Source organism: Mesoplodon bidens, assembly GCF_964165515.1.
Source record: "Mesoplodon bidens genome assembly, chromosome: 10".
Taxonomy (NCBI): domain Eukaryota; kingdom Metazoa; phylum Chordata; class Mammalia; order Artiodactyla; family Ziphiidae; genus Mesoplodon; species Mesoplodon bidens.
The window spans coordinates 81,540,162-81,557,622 of NC_138172.1; the positions used below are offsets into that span (position 1 = coordinate 81,540,162).

General features: G+C 43.1%; 1 protein-coding gene across 1 annotated transcript; it reads right to left on the bottom strand.

The window, feature by feature from the left end:
* Positions 1–99: 99 nt before the first annotated feature.
* GSTA4 (glutathione S-transferase alpha 4) lies at positions 100–14,794 on the bottom strand. The gene is made up of 7 exons (XM_081245686.1): positions 14,701–14,794; positions 13,640–13,744; positions 7,131–7,182; positions 5,516–5,648; positions 4,503–4,644; positions 2,592–2,723; positions 100–704 (listed from the first exon to the last, which is right to left on the bottom strand). The coding sequence occupies exons 2-7, from the start codon at positions 13,727–13,729 to the stop codon at positions 582–584; spliced, it is 672 nt and encodes a 223-aa protein (XP_081101812.1). The 5' UTR covers positions 13,730–13,744; positions 14,701–14,794; the 3' UTR covers positions 100–581.
* Positions 14,795–17,461: the final 2,667 nt, after the last annotated feature.

A 17,461-nucleotide genomic window follows, 5' to 3' on the forward strand; every position in this document is an offset into this window, starting at 1 on the left:
GAACACTTTCAACTGTATAGCCTTTTATACTTTTTTGATATTTGAACCATGTGAATGTATTCCAAACGATTTAATTTAAAAATTCTAGCAGCAGGGCAATGATTTGTAAATCCTTTATTTTGGCAAATATCAATGGCATTCGTTACTACCATGGATCAATTATTATTACAGCTCAGAGGAGAGTTACTCACTATCTAGTGAATTCCATTGTTATTAGACACTAAAAACAGGAAGAGACTGGAGGGGTTGAGAATGGGATAAGGAGAGGAGAAAAGAAGCTCAGGGGACAACATGAAGTCCTACCCATCCTCGTTACCAGGAAATGAGTAGACAGAACAGATCTAACTTAAATGCCGGCCCCTCCAAAAAGGTGTTCAGAAGAGGTCCCGTAACAATCACTCACTGGACAAAAAAGGTTGATGTTTCTAGAAGAGATCTCCTTGACATGAAAGACCAACTTAGGAACAATATAGACAGCACCACGACAGAGCTGGATCACGGCAGCCTGGCTTCAATTAAGACACAACTGTGGACACAGCGATTTCTGGGGGACAGCGCTCACTCACAGCCGTGCTGCTGTCCTACGGCATGAAGATGTTGTACACGGTTCTCACGTAGATGTCATCCGGGGGAGGCTTCCTCTTGCTGCCAGGTTCAAGGAATTTCTTAATTGTAGGGATATTACTTATTTTCACTGTGAACTCCTGAAAAGGGAAAATGCAAAAGTTCAAGGCTAAAAGCAAAGGTATTCATTTCTAAGAAAATAGGGCGGTGCAAAATGGCCCATCAGTTTGGGGTTAGTAGATGCAAACTATTATGTATAGAATGGATAAACGACAAGTTCCAACTGTACAGCACAGGGAACTATATTCAATATCCTGGGATAAACCACAATAGAAAAGAATATAAAAAAGAATGTATATAAATATGTGTATAACTGAGTCACTTTGCTGTACAGCAGAAATTAACACAACACTGTAAATCAACTATGCTTCAATAAAAAAATTTTTAAAAAAAACCCAAAATGGTCCATCAGAATACGTTCAATAAATATTTGCTATAGAGATCCAAATAGAACTGTCATCCAGCACCTGTTTAGGGTCTGATCTCTTGGTATGATCATTTATAATCTCTGCCAACAGTGGCTGGAATCTAGGCCAGGCTCTAAACAAATCTCACGGTTCATACTGAGATGTGAACTCTTTTCAGAGACAGAAAAATAAAAAAGATACTTAGGATAGGAGTATACTTGCTTAAATGAAAAAAGGACGAAAAAGACATAGGAAGTACCTCAAATGTACTGATCTCAGAAAAAATGCATTTAAATAAAAATCACTTAAATAAAATTGTTTTAAAAATTCATCAGACAGTACAAGTTACATTTTAAGATTCAGCTGCCTTGACATTTTTACTCCTATTAACAAATAAATCCTCTTTCTGGCTATGTGTGAAAGATGGCCAGTTGCATTTTTTGTAGCCTAGGGCTAAGTTATCAGATACCAGATATTCACGTAAACTGTAATGGAAGAAAAAAAATCTTATTTTTCATTCATAGAGTCAAATCTTACCAATTTTCAGTAATTAAGAAGAAAAATCCATTTGATCTGGTGAAAATTCTGAACTATACGAAGAACTGTATATGCATCATATATAATTATTCTAACAAAATCTTTCAAAATAAAGAGGTCATTTATTTAAAAAGCTACTATTTATTAAATGTCTACTATGTACAAAGCACAGCCTTAATTAAGCAGGCATACAAACATACAGAAACATTCATACATATATCACTAACATTTAACAAAAACTCTAATAATTATGTCAATTAATTCTATGTAAATATGACAATCTTCGGCTAAGAATCTAGACAAAGTTGAGATACCCACTAACGAGGCCATCAGGCTGCTGACGTCTTTACCCTGGGTCTCTTATTTCTTCATATGTATTCAATATATTGAAGGCATTGGATGAAACTTGCTTTTTAAGCCCTTTTCTGCTTCTAAATTCTATGATCGATCCTGCAAGAATAACACTGAAACATAAACTGAGTCACGCACAAAAGTCTCTCCTTGGAATCTGAGAAAGAAGAATGGTGAGAATTCTCTGGGGTGATGTTTAGGGTGCCTCTTATTAGCTCTCAGAATTCAGGCTCCAAAATTTCCAATTTGAGACCATGTTATTTCTGAGAAAGGGAGCCACACCCTGATGACGAGGTTGTTTTTGAGGGTGACTCTCGGGTCCTCCCGTCAGCACATACAGCACAAGCAGATGAGCAGCCCCTGGTTCCTACAACTACGTCTACAGCAGGTCCCTACTGGCAAACTGTGTATGGAGTTTGTTGCAAGAGTGTAGTCATGCAACAATACCGAGGGACAACTTCTTTCACATGTAAACGATCTTTCAGCTCTAAGGGTCTGGGAACCAGAAAACCAGTTTCAAGTCTGCATCTTCATTTCATTTTACTAACTAGAACCTAAAAGAATTACACACACACACGTGCACACGCACACATACACAGCCTACCAAACAACAGATATCGAAGGAAGGCCTAAGAGTTCTGGGCCAATCTTCTCAAACGTTGTTTTATGTACCTGGAGGTGAGGAAAGGCAGACAGGATATTAGGAATTTTCTCTTCTAGAGCCAAAATGGTCTGGAGTAGAATTATGTCTGCAAGGCTCAGCTGATTACCAACAAGAAACCTTTGTCCATGACCCCGTAAAACCTGCAGGGTATAAACATTTTACGTTGGTTATAATACTTGAGATGGAGAAAATGATGAAGCTGTGGAATCAGTGCAGTACCTGAGAAGGGCTGAAACTACAACCTTGTCCTTTTATCCTTTTACGAATAACATCAGCTAAGAAGAAGTTCCCTATATGAGAGGGAGAGAGCGAAAAAGGTGTAGAAATGAAAGCATCCTTAAGTATCTGCTTTACATCAGAACGAGACCCTAAAAAGGGGAAGGAAATATTAATTCTAGATTTAGCATCCAGGGCTTTAAAAGGATACCTCTATTCCATAAATGTATCTACAGAAAAGAATTAGCCCTGATGCATTCAGGGGAAGTGATGTAAGACGTAAGCCACTGATCCTGTCCAAGGAGTCTAATCTCATTTGCCAGTTCTGTGTTTCTGTGTGTCAGGACTCACAGTCATAGACTAGACACGACAGTAAAAAAGCAGGCTTCCTTTCACATCTTCTAAGACAGGGAAAATTAAAAGAATGAGAGCTCATCCTGACTCCCATTTTGAGAGTAACACAGGTGCAGAGATTCATAGGAATAGATGGTGATCGGGAAGGGGCAAGGAACAGTGGTAGAACAGGGAAGATGCCCTTTGCGGATGCCCATGGGTGTGTGTGTTTACATGTGTGTGGCAAGGACTCTAATATGACTCCAAATCAAACAGAGCTACTGGAGCCGGACAGGGAGAGGACGAAGGGTCCAGAGTTGCAGTCCTGGCTCCTGACTTAGGCATGTCACCCAGTCTCTCTGTGATTCTATTTCATTACGGGTAAAAAGAAGGTGACAATTATTTAGCTCATATGTTCGGTGGAGCCCTGACACAGTCTGGGCCACAGGGACAGAGGAACCGGCGGTGACCCTTCTCCAAGGCACCTGTTCCTCCCTCGTCCCAGCACATTTCTGCATCATCGTATTTCACGTTCACAAACTGCCTGTGGGCAAGAGGCCAAGAAACCGGGCTTCCCTGATGGCGCGGTGGTTGAGAGTCCGCCTGCCGATGCAGGGGAAGCGGGTTTGTGCCCCGGTCCGGGAAGATCCCACGTGCGGCGGAGCGGCTGGGCCCGTGAGCCATGGCCGCTGAGGCTGCGTGTCCGGAGCCTGTGCTCCGCAACGGGAGAGGCCACAGCAGTGAGAGGCCCGCGTACCGCAAAAAAAAAAGAGGCCACGAAACCAAGGACAGAAACACTCAGAAAATATCTCTCTTCCTTCTTACATCTAATTCCACATCAATGGCCAGAGGAAGTCTGCCAATTCCAGATTTTCACATTCTCTTGTTTTTTAATTGAAGCATTTAAAATAGTCCCTCTCAGTTGAGGAAAAGAGAGGAGGAGTTTGAAGCTCAGAAAAACAGATACGGTAATGAGACAAGAAATAACAAAAGAGAAAACAAAAAGAGCACAGGGAAGAGAAATAAAACAGCAATGGTTCTTCTCTTTATACCAAACTATCAGGTAGGATGATGAAAGAATGAATGAAGTAGGTGGTTTCTTCTCTTCTGTATCCTGCACAAGGTGGCACCTGGCGAATGTCAGCAATGACAATGCACACATGGGTGAGCCCATATTTTTCCCAGAAAACATGGAAGACTCTGGAAGAGTCTGGGAGGTTCCAAGACATCCTGGCTTTGTGCTGATGGCACGTGTGAGCCCTCAGGAGTCCAGGAGGTTGGTCTAGCAGGGCTCAGCTTTACTCTGCCTGAGCAGAAAGGGGCGTTTGTGGTCTGGTGATGCCGTGTTCACAGGCTTCACTGCCACCTACCTTTTCGAACACAGGGAAGTATCTAATTATAGCCTTCTGGGCCATGTTCACCACTTCCTTTTGCTGATCGTCTGGTTTGAGGAAAGGATGCATGATAATTAGTTCCAGAAGGTCCAGGGTCCCCTCCACATACATGTCAATCCTTCAAAACACAAACAAGCGTTTTCTCAGTCACCCCTCTCTTTGAACTCATTGGCTTCCACAACTAAGTATCCAGAGTGTTTTTCTCTTAAGGCTCTGGCAACTTAAGCACCAAGAAGCATTCATCTCCACCTGTGCCTTTAGAGCAAAGATGCAAAGTCCATTCTAGCTGTGATTCAGAAAAATCTTTCAGAAACACCTGTCACACATCTCAAAGCACAAGAGCCACGAATGTCCTTTCTCCTGGCCCCTACTCCGCCACCCTTACTCCAGCACCCAGGCTTGGTGCGGGTGGAGCTTCACATTTGTAAAAATAGTGGGTATCATTTATAGGATGCTTGGTGTGTACCAGGCATGGTGCTAAACACTCTATATCCGATATTTCATTGAATCCTATGGCATTATGAGGAATGTGCTGTTATTAGCCCCATCATACTGGAAACTCATCAGGACACTGGAGCGTAACACTTTGCCCTGGGTCATGATCCAGGAGGTACAAGGACCAGGCTCTGAGTTCAAATTATAATCCAGTGCACAGTATCCTGGGCCTTGAATGTCACAGCAGCTTCCTATTCCTAATACTCAGCGATAATACATTTGCAAGAAAGGTAAAAAAAAACTGTATCAAAGCATTTAAACATGTTGAAACCTGCACCACACCCCAGACACAGGCTCTAATATCTGAATTCAATTCCTTTCTCTTGTTTTACTCAGACTCTCTGTACTGATTTTCCAACTGGTCTTGACCTTTCTGGGGGTTTGCTCCCTGTTCCCACTAACGATACAGGACATGAAGTGGACGGGTGTGCTGTAGAGGACAACTAATCAGTTAAGCATTGGTAAGTGAGAACACGCCAGAGGGGCCACAGTACAGGGTTCTCTCCTTGAGATCTTTGCCGAAGAGATGGTGCTTGTCCGCTATATAGTGGAGGATGCTCCGGGTCTGCACTAGCTTCATCCCATCAATTTCAACCATTGGCACTTGTTGGAACAGCAGGTGGTTACCTGGGAATGGAAGCCCAGAGTTAGAAGTGATCTCTTCCCTGCACCCCCATCAAAACATGCTCCGCTGAATGAAAAGGGACAGTGGGATCACAGCCTTAGGAAACAGTGTAAAGCTCCCCCAACTACATTCAGGGGTGCAGATTTAGCCATAAAGCAAGCCTGAAAACTAGCATTGATCCAAATCTTCCCTTTTGATTTTCACCCCAGGAGAAACACCTAGCTTCAGTGACAAAGGGTAGGGGAGACATAGTGAAGACCTTGTTTTAGAGGTGCGCTGTCCAATACAGTAGCCAGCAAGCGGCGTGTGTATAGTTAAACCTAAATTTAAGTTAATCAATTTTTTTGTGTGTGGCTGCAATGCACAGCTTACAGGATCTTAGTTCCCTGACCAGGGAATGAACCTGGGCCCACAATGGCGAAAGCCCAGAATCCTAACCACTAGGCCACCAGGGAACTCTAAATTAATCAAACTTTTGAAAAATTTAAAACTCACTTCGTTAGTCGCCCTGGACACATTACAAGTGCTCAAAAGCCACAGGTGGCTGGTGGCTCCTGCGCTGGCCATTGTAGAACAGAACATTCCCATCATTCTAGAATGTTCTATGACTGCACTGCTTTGACAATCTGATCATGAAACCTAAGTCACCAGCTGATACTCACGTACAGGCGTCCACTGCCACAGTCCACCTACCACCAAGTACGCTGTCACTGGTCAAAAAGTAACCCACTACTTTCTTCAAGAAGCCTGTCTCAAACACTTTCCCCACACCAAACGTCAGGGAAAGTTGCAAGTATAGCATACAGCCCAGCCCTGGGGGGGCTCAAGGCTTGGGGGCACATGCGGGTCGAGGGGAGATGTGTACTCAGCACAGGCCTAGTGACGCCAGGCAGTGTCACTCATGACAGGGGCATCACAGCCCTGCAGAGCTGGTCCCTCTCCAAGGAGCCTTGAGTTGGGCCTCAGGACCCTGCTGATGGCCGGGAGGGAGGATGCTTACAGGGGCCTGGGTGTGGAGGGAGGGTTTGACCAGGAGTTAAAAGGGGGCCTTTCACTGATGTCACACCTGTTTGGTACTTATTTCAGAAAGCAGCCCAGTGTAAATGGTGACTTTTACCTGCGTACTTCAAGCAGGTGCAGATGCCTCAGGTAATTCAGAGGAGGTGGAAAATGAGGAGGGAAGGGATGAGGGAGAGGAAGAAAGGGGGGAAGGTAGAGGAGGGCGGGGGAGGAGAGAGAGATGGAGAAGGGCGGCCCACTGGGACGGAGGGAGGAACGGCTCCTTCCCTTTCGCCAGCTTTTATAGAACTACTGAATACGAAGAGACTTCCTGGCAATTTCGGCTACTGTTTCCTCTTGCTTGTCTGGTTTTAGGATCCTGGTCTGGATGCTTAGTGTCAGCAGTATCTTTGCCCTTCCACGTAAATATGGGTTCTTAGAAAAGAAAATCAGCATTACCGACAGGAATACATTTTGATACTCACCATCCTGCAACTTCTGCAGCTGTTCTTTTGTTTCTAAAAATTCTTCATCAAACTAAATTCAAAAAGACAGCCCCCCCCCAAAAGAAGCGAAATGTCATTACAGGTTTAGGACTGAAAATACCAAGTTAAACTGCCTCAGAAGCAGAGAGAAAGAGCATACTCAGTACCCACATCTTGTTTCTAAATGTAACTGGACTCCCAGAAGAAAAAGTTGACTCTGTTATGTCAGAAAGTGAGGACGTACTCAAAGACTAATGGATATGTCAAAAGCAAAGGCATGCAGGACCCTACCCGAGGGATTCTCTAGCCACATCTGGGACAATTTAAATATCGAAAAGAGTGATATCAGTTATGGATTAGAACACAACAAAAAAATCCCTGTGTCCATAAATGATGATTCTAAAAAAAAAAGGGAGAAGAAAAGCTCTCTTTTACAGAATTAGCACTACTTAATGTAGAATTATTCCTAATTAATGATAAAATTAGAAAATCACCAATTTTCACCCTATAATGTAATAACTGATTCTGATAAGGATCATAATGGATGCTGAAATCATTGGGTCATGGGACACAGAATATTCACACAATCTCAAAGTGTCACCCCACGAGTTCCTTATTATGACAAAGAAAAAACATCTCTGCAGATCTGGAGATCCCACCATCCACCTAACCAAGTGGTCAAACTCAGCTCCCCACTGGGGGACACCCTGAGACATCACGTGCTCCCTGCTGTGACACAGTGAGGACGCTGCACCACTGCAGAAAGAGCTCGCCAACCGATTTACCTTGGATCAAACTGCAAGGTGAAAATGGGGCATATCCAGGATGTGGGACACTCTGTAACATAAATGGCCTGTTTTGTTTTTAAGCTCCTCCAGGATGTGCAAGGTTTGGAAAATGGTCTGGGGGACTTTTTGCCTCTGTTGTTCGCACTCTGTGGTCCTCACCACTTGTCTGGCTCCCGTTTCCTAGCCATCTATCCTCTTCCCGACCAAAAGCATGAATTCTGCTCTCAGGGGCAAATCTTTATTTAAAAGGGAATCGACTTTAGCCAGGTAGCCCTCTTCTGATAATTCTTTATGTCATCTGGCCTCCAAGTCACATAACTGATTCCTTACTTCTGTTGGCAGAAATTCATGCAAGAGAGTCAATTCCTCCTTCACACATTCCTTTTCTGTTAAGTGAAGGGTAGGGAAGAAACGAACAAAATGCAGGCTCTGTTCTATTGATAGATGAAAAGACTAGAGAAATAACCACCAAATATCTGAATCTTGATTAGATCCTGGACAGGGGGAGGGGCAGTTATAACTGCTAAATAGTTAAATAACAGTTTCATAGACTTTTGGGGGACGAGAGGGAACTTCTGAATATGAACTGTATATTAGATGTTGTAAAGTTAGTGTTAACTTTCTTAGTTGTGACAATGATATTGCGGTTATTAGAACAATTCTTTCTTTCTTTCTTAACAGGGAGATACACGCTGATGTCTGTAACTTACTTTCAAGTGACAAAGAATAAAGAAAGCAGAGAGAGAAGAGGGAAGGAAGCAAACGTGGCAAAATGTTAAACAACTGGTCAGTTTAGTTAGAAGGTGTCCATTGTACTATTACAACTTTTCTGTAGGTTTTCAAGTTTTCAAACTAAAAGGCTGGGTGGGGCAGGGAAAAACACTGAAAAGTTTCTTTCCTTGTGATACATAAAACTCGTGCTAATGTACTGAGGCCCTTCACATGCCCACGGAGTCCCCAGCTGGTTCCCCACCAGCATCTCTCCCTGCGCTGCCCCATCATCCCCGGAGGCGCAGAGCTGACAGCCTAGACGTGGCCTTTCTCTCTTCCGCCTCAACGGGCATCAGGATGTGTAGGCATGGCCTCTCCTACTCCCAGGGTCCTCCCGTGTGAGGAGGGGGCCTCAATGCCCCTAGAGGCACTCCATCTGTGGCCCAGGAAGTACTAACTTCAGGGCAAGAATGTTCTAGGCATTTGTCCAAATGCCCAGCTGGTCAGGTGTGATGCTGGTGGTGTTCCCTCTGCACCACGGCTCTCACACGTTTATGACCATGATCACTTATAAAGCACATGGGGAAGTGTGTGTGTGTGTGTGTGTGTGTGTGTGTGTGTGTGTCTAGGCTCATCCCTCAGAGATTCACATCCAGTAGTTGGGAGAGACCAGAAATGTACATTTTTAAAAAACGAGTCCTTCCAAGCAACATGGATGGACCTAGAGATTAACATACTAAGCAAAGTTAAGTCAGACAGAGAAAGACAAATATCATATGATTTCACTTATATGTGGAATCTAAAAAAAAATGACACCAATGAACTTATTTACAAAACAGAAACGGACTCATACACATAGAAAACAAACTTATGGTTACCAGGGGGGAAAGGGGGTGGGGGAGGGATAAATTAGGAGTTTGGGGTTAGCAGATACACACTACTATATATAAAATAGATAAACAAAAGGACCTACTGTATAGCACAGGGAATTATATTCAATATCTTGTTATAAGCTATAATGGAAAATAATGTGCAAGATATATATAACTGGAGCACCTTGCTGTACACCCAAAATCAACTATATTTAATTTAAAAAAACGTTTTTTTAATTCCTTCCAAATTGTTCCGATTCTGGTTTTTGACTTCTGGGAACACGTAGCAAAATGCATGCTCTCTCTCACTAGAGAAACTCTCTTCAGTCAAACTTTATAAAACTTGGTCTGTAAGAAGAATCTAGCACCGGAACAGGAGATTAGAGGGTAGGAGAGGGAGGAAGGGAAAAAGTCACCAGGCAGAGCTTGGAGAAGCTGGCGACTGTCTGGCTGCTGCTCCGGGCTGTAAGGACAGACAGCATGCGGCTTCCATCCACACAATCAGCCGTCTCTGTGCCCTGATGGGGTGCTGTTCCCGCTGGGATCCTTGGAGAAGTGCCCCCGCGTCCACACCACGCGCTCCCTCTTCACACGCCCCCTTCTTCTAAGTGAACTGCCCAGAAGTCCTGAATGAGGAGTTTGTGGCCTTCACATCTTCTCTTTTACACTGTTCATCCCCCTCTCCACAAGGAGGATCTGACCAGGTTTGGGGTGGGGGTGGTCTTTGGGCACATGAAGCTCCAAGCAGCCAAGAAGCAGCATCCAGCACAGAGCAAGGCCTGAGGGCTCAAACCAAGCGTGAGATGGAGGACTCCCTGAATTAGGCCAGGCTGTCTCTCAGCAGGTGCGAGGTACCTAGTTACTGGGATGCGTATACTTTACACATCAGGCTCTAACCGACACCGTGACCCTGGGAATCATGAACTCACCCAGCGGCTGCCAGCCTGGCCCTCCTGTTTCAGATCTGTATGAGCACAAATGTAGCTGAAAATGTCACTGGGCACAGAAAGGAGAGGGACCTCTGGTACCACCTTTTGGGAATTGTTCCTGCAAACCACGTGGTCAGCCCTCGTGAGGGAGGCCAGTCTAGCTCCCTCCACCCTGGTCAGAGGAGTGGGCTTGAGACCCACGCTGGGCTAATTACTGTACCCCACCTGCCTGCCTGGTTGAGGGCAGGTAGATCACATGACCCATGTTCCTTTTTGTTTTTCTTACTTAGGGTTGGGTTTCTATGATTGACCAAGAATGCTGACTCACAGCAGAGTAGGAGGGGCAGAATGAAGCTAGGGAAGAGGAGCTTTGACAAGGGATTCTAGTACATACACATATAAGACACCCTCTCCAAAACCTATTAAATAATTGCAAACTCAGAAGCATACAGGGGTTAGACAGGTGACATAAATAAGCTGACTAGGTTCAAGTCAAAGGATCAAGAATTGTTTCGCTTTCCTCTTAACAAAATTAGAAAATATGTCCTGAGACAATAGGGAATGATGGGGACTGTGCAGACTAGAAAGGTCCATGTCTAGGGACCGTCCCTACTCAGAAGCAGCAATTGTTGCCCTATGGAAATGAGGCCCCAGGATCATCAGATCTTCCAACTTCTCAAGAGAAGTCAGAAATCAGAATTTGTATATAAAAATGATATCGACTAATTTAGAAAACTGTAAAAACACTGTGTGGTGAGTTATAATGAAAGCAAACCAACAATAAGAAACAAAACCCCAAACCCATCCACCCTCATCTGTCACCTCTGGAGGTTGCTAGGGTAACGACTCATTATTCTGAAAATTGATAAAGTGGCAGAATCAAGCATTTATCCTGCTTTTCTTATTTGAACTGTACTTCAAGGTAATTAAGTAGTTCATCAGAGAACAATTACTCTTTATGACAGTATCACAGTTAATAAATTTAGGTGAAATGATAGAAATAGAAAAATCACCATTTTGTAACCTCTAACAATGGTGATGATCAAGGCTGCAAACGACACTTGAAAGGGTGATGGAGGAAACTTCATACTGTGTGGAATGGGCTAAGGTCACAGGAACACACTGATCAAACTCAGCAACGCTGAAAATGAGACAGGCAGACATCAGGTACCCCGGATGTCACACAAGAGAAATATGATCGCAGTATCACCTCTGCCGCAGTCTGGCAGGAAAAAAAAAATAGAGATAGAAAGAAAAAAAGGAGCCTGGAGTTGATCAGACTTCTGGATCCAACTAGTAGTTTACAGGAAATATAGAGAATAGAACATGTTAAAATGAGAGTAAAGCCACCAAATCCAGAATGGGGTCATTCTAAACGCAGTTTCTTCCACAAATGGCACTAGAAACAAATGCAGACACTTAGCACCCAGATCTTGGTTGCTAATACCATTTTCTAATAAAATGGACCAGGGCTCTTTGGAGAAGTATTAGGGCTAGGGCAAGGAAAATACAAGATGAGCCTGGAGCATCTTGGAGTGTCAGAAAGTGAGAAAATGCCGAAGGAAAAAAAAAAAGTAAAAAGGGCTACATGGAAAGGACACGAGAGCCAACCTGAAAGAGCCCCAGTGGCCAAAGCTGGAGCTATTTGAGCAACAAAAGAAAGTATTATTGAATTTTAATCGAAAGGATAAAATAAATATACTTAAATTCATGCTGATATAAATAAATGATGGAATAAATAAATAAATGGGGGGGGGGAGACAAATCTTCCTTACATAAGAATTCTAATGCAGATACCAGGAGGTAGAGCTTAATTCCCATCCTTGGGGAGTGTGGGCTGAATTTAATGATTCTCTTCCAAAGAACAGAGGGAAAATTAGTTGATGAACGAAGGAGCCAAGTGACCAGGCTTAACTGCACCAGTGACGACTCATGATGTCCCGTAACCCCTCATATGATGTAATAAGAAGGACACTTCACTCCGTGGTCTTCTTCCCTCAAACCCGGTCTAATCATGAGAAAAACATCAGACAAGCCCCAAATGTGGAGGGTTCTACAAAAAACCTGACCAATACTTTTCAAGACTGTCAAGGTGGTGAAATAAAGGAAAGACTAAGAAACTGTCACAGATGGAGGAAAGCTAAGGAAACATAATGACTAAATACAATGTTGGATCCCGGAACAGTAAAAGGACATTAGTGGAAAAACCAATCAGATTTGAATAAAATCTGTAGTTTAGTTATGCACCAATGTTAATTTCTTGGTTTTGATGTGGTTAGGTAAGATGTTTTCATTAAGGGAGACAGAGACAAGTTACATGGGAACACCCTGCACTGTCTTTAGAACTTTTCTATTAATCTGAAATTATTTCCAAATGCAAAGTTTATTTTTTTTTAAATGCAGAGGAAATGTTACAGATTTTTTTAAATACTGAAAGAAACGTAATCAAATGCAATGTGTAGACCTGATTTAGATCCAGACTGAAACAAGGCCTGTTTGAGACAATCAGATTGTTAGGTGATAATAAGGAACAGCTGTTAATTTTGTCGGGTGCGATAATGGTATTGTGGTTATGTTTTTAAATGCTCATCTTTTAGAGAGCAAAACTGAAGTACTCACAGATGAAACGTAAAATATTCCCAACAAAGCAAGCAGAGGGGAGGCGATAGATGAAACAAGATTAGCATAAAGCTGATGGTTGTTGAAGCTGAGTGACAGGTACATGGAACTCATGGCAATGTCCTATCTTTGCTCGTACTTGAAAATTTCCATAAACAAGAAGCTACAAGAACAGAACAAAAACAAGGCCAAAACCATTGTGGGCCAAAGCATACAGGAAGGAATGCAGACAAGATAGGAAGGCTGCCAGTCTGAAGCCACTGAAATAAATATGAAATTCACCTAGAGATTCTATATTCAAAGTTTTGGCTGTTAACTGGCAAATTGCAGGTTCGTTCCTTTTCTCCTCATTAATAAATATTTACTGGTGGTAGATCAGAAGACAATGATTAAAGCTGAAAGTTAAATACAATTTCATCAACTACATTCCATTTATAAAAAGAAAAAGTCTCGAGGGGAAGGACTCTTCTGACTCAGTGAAGCAGGTCTGTAATATTAGTGGGAGAGGACAGGGCTCCGCCATTGACGTTTCCCTCAAGTCTCAACGTTGTAGGACAAATCTGTGTAGAAACAGCATATAGGTAGAGTACCTCGACTCCAGCAGCAGCTAAAACCCATCGCACGGATTCCATCCGGCCTCGTCCATTTGGATAGTGGAGTTTGGGCTTCGTAGCCATCATGGCCTTTCAGGTTTTCTGAAAAACAAACGCAGCAGCTCCTCGCAAAAGAACCCAGAGCTCAGGCGCTAAATGAATATTCAGGATTTTGGCACAGAAAACTGTTTGGGGGGTTTTGTGGTGGTTGGTAGGGAAGGGATTTTGTTTTCGTTTTTTTAACTGCGTTTCCCCTCACTCAGTAAAAACAGACCACCATTTTAAAACTTAAAAAACAAACAAAACAAAACACTTGGCTTTCATACCGTTTCATATCGTTACGATTTATTACTCTGGATCTTGGGAAGCTGGGGCCATTTGCTGTAAAGACATCTATCTGTACTAGCAGCACGGGACTTCACAGAATCAGAACATCATATACTTTGACCTTGAAAATCTGAGATTTCCCAAATTCGGCCTTTACAGTCCAGACGCCAAGGGCCGCGGAGGAGACGTACACACCCATGGAACCTCTGCAAAAATTCACTTTCACACGCATCAGATTTGAGCCTCACAGCAACAGGGAGGTGGGGAGGCCGAGGATTACTACTGTCCGCAAGGCTTGCGTCGGTGGGCAGGCCCGCGGTGGCGGCCCCGGATCCTGCACGGCCCCGCCCCGCCCGGACACGGGCCCCCAGCCCCGGGTGCGCCCAGGCCACCGATCGGCGTCCGAGATAGGCTCCCGGCGCTCCGCGTGGCCGCTCAGCCCGCGCGGCCCGCCCCGGGGACAATCCGACCCTGCCTTCCACCCAGGGTTGCCGACTCACAGAGCGGGTTAATCATGATACGCACACCGAGCAGCCAAACAAGACCCCCACCCCAGCCCAGGGGCCCCCGTCTGCCCCGATGGGGGCGGGGGCGCAAAGGACCGGGGCAGGAAGACAGGAATAGGATGAATGCGGGGGTGGTTCCGGGATGGAGGGAGACTGAGAAGCTCGGAGCCAGGAGAAACAAGACGAGGGGAAAGGGCAGGTGGGGGCGGCAGAAGGGAGACAGACCTGGGTCCGCTCGGAGTGACCAGAACCGCACAAAGCGCCCAGCAAGCGGTCTGCAGCCTGGGGACCCGTGGGCGGCCCGAGGCGCTCTCGGTGGGCGAGGCTCCGGAGGATTTCACCAACAGACACGGCACTATTTAGCATGCCCCTCCCACCTGCATGGCATGCTGGGTAATATGAAAACAACCCCAAATTGAGCCCGTTTTAGCACCAATTTTAGCAATTTTAGGGATTAAGTGATCATTTAAGTCTTAGTTGGGTTAAGACTTTAAAGTGGCTTTTAGAGATCCGACTAGAAACAAGTCAACCTATGCAAAAAGTTAAAAATCTCTTCAGGTTTATATACTAGCTGCTCCGCAGTGTAACTTCGGATGTGAGGGCGATCTGGCTGCGACATCTGTCACCCCATTGATCGCCAGGGTTGATTCGGCTGATCTGGCTGGCTAGGCGGGTGTCCCCTTCCTCCCTCACCGCTCCATGTGCGTCCCTCCCGAAGCTGCGCGCTCGGTCGAAGAGGACGACCTTCCCCGATAGAGGAGGACCGTTCTTCGGTCAAGGGTATACGAGTAGCTGCGCTCCCCTGCTAGAACCTCCAAACAAGCTCTCAAGGTCCATTTGTAGGAGAACGTAGGGTAGTCAAGCTTCCAAGACTCCAGACACATCCAAATGAGGCGCTGCATGTGGCAGTCTGCCTTTCTTTTGACAATGTCCCTTAAAAAATAAAAAAAAAGGATCAAGTAATTTCATAAATATGTAGCACAACTCATTATTAAATGTGTGATTACATAATTTATATATATAATATATATTCATATTATATATAATATATATTTTATACACATATATTTTCTATATATTTCTATATTTTATATATTATATATATTTCTATATTATATATAATATATATTTTATATATTATATATATTTATATATACTATACTTTTTTCTCCTCTCCCTCCTTCTTTCTTCCTTGATCCAGTGAATCGTCTTGAGCTTCTCCTTCGTTTTGTACATGTTCGACAAAACTGCTTTAAGCCACAGGTTAAACATAGCACCTTCTTGGATGGAAGGAAGTGGGGGCCTTGGGATAGAGGTATCAATGGGGTTAAAAAAGTAACTTGGCTGGTAAATAAGTTAGAACTTTAAAATATTTTAAAACCGTCAAGGTTAGTATAGAAAAATTCTCATGAATTTTAAAGTTAAAAATATATGCCTCCAAAAGGCCTTCAGAACTATCTCTTGCTTCTAGAGGCAGCTTCTGCTATTTCTCACGCTATAGATGTTGTTGATTATTGTTTTCATCCAGGAGGGGTTTTTGAGAGTACTTGGCTTGAGAAGCCTGTGCTGCTGATCAATTACAGCAACTAACAAGATCAGATTTTATTTTCCATAGATTTCTCTGGCAGAAACATGGAGGATGAATTGGGACTGTGTGGGGTGGAGAAAGAGAGCCCTGTTAAATGTCCGTGTGAATTATAGTAGCATCATAAATTTGAAGAAGATGGGTAAGAAAAGGTGAAATATTAATGAGGTGGAAAGGAGAAAGAGAAAAGGTCTAGAATGATGCCCCCCCTCCAAACACACACACATATACACAGACACACAGTTCCTTTCCACCTTCCTTATTTTTCATAACATTTATTGTCATCTAACATACTATATATTTTATTTTGTTATCTGTCTGAAATTTTGATAGAATGTATATTCCAAGAGGTTAGGGATTTTCATATTTTTTACAATATACTTTTGTATATCCTGCTCTTAGAATAATGCTTCGCACAAAGAAGGCGTTCAGAGAACACTTGTTGAAAGAATGAATGAATGAATGAATGAAAGGACGATACCTTGGTTCTAGCTCCATAAAGGTTTGGGGGAAATAATCATGAGTAGGTTTGTCTTTCATTCCTGTGAGCCGTACAACTGGAAATGTCCACTAGACAGTTGAAGAGGCTGGTGGAGGTTGGGGTGAGCAGATGTAAGCTGTTATATTCAGAATGGATAAACAACAAGGTCCTACTGTGTAGCACAGAGAACTATATTCAATGTTATGTGATAAACCATAATGGAAAAGAATACTAAAAAAAGAATTATATATATATATGTATAACTGAAGAACTTTGCTGTATAGCAGAAATTAACACATTATGAATCAACTATATTTCAATAAAAAAATAAAAATAAAATTAAAAAAGAGGCCAGTGACAACTCAGAAGAGAGGACTGAGATGGATTAACTTGGCAGCAAAAGGGTGAGTTTATCCAGACAGAGAAAATATGTAAAGTAAGAAGAAAAAACAAGAACAGCTGGGCACACCAAGAGTCAGGAAAGTCACTTTCAAATACGAAAAGCAATATGTGTTCAATTTCATTTTTCTAACTCTGACCTAACACAGAGATTACTCAAGTTGACATAGGTAGGAAGCCATATATATATATATATATTTTTTTTTAAGTGAAAGGAGGTTTATTCATAGAAATACACACTCCACAGACAGTGTGGGCCATCTTGGAAGGTGAGAGAGGCAGAAGCCATATTTTCCAAACCTGCTGAAGGTGGTCATACTTTATCAATATTTTCCAAGCCACCTTTCTACAAAGATTCGCTTTCATTGAACTAGGTAGGACAGGCATTATTATAAACGTTGTTGATCAGCCAAATCTTTATCTCCATTTTCTTATTTCTAATTGGTTGAACCATATCAAATTGTTGGTATTTTACTAATTTTTTCTAACTTACAAAAATGGACACCTCATACGTCCAACCT

What these genes read in the sequence shown, in the direction of transcription:
- GSTA4 (XM_081245686.1), bottom strand. Translation starts at nt 13,729, where the DNA reads ATGATGGCTACGAAGCCCAAACTCCACTATCCAAATGGACGAGGCCGG. An exon ending in GCTGCAGAAGTTGCAGGATG is followed by an intron (nt 5,649 to 7,130) that starts GTGAGTATCAAA and finishes TTCCATTCCCAG; the next exon opens with GTAACCACCTGCTGTTCCAA. An exon ending in GATCTCAAGGAGAGAACCCT is followed by an intron (nt 4,645 to 5,515) that starts GTACTGTGGCCC and finishes TGTGTTTTGAAG; the next exon opens with GATTGACATGTATGTGGAGG.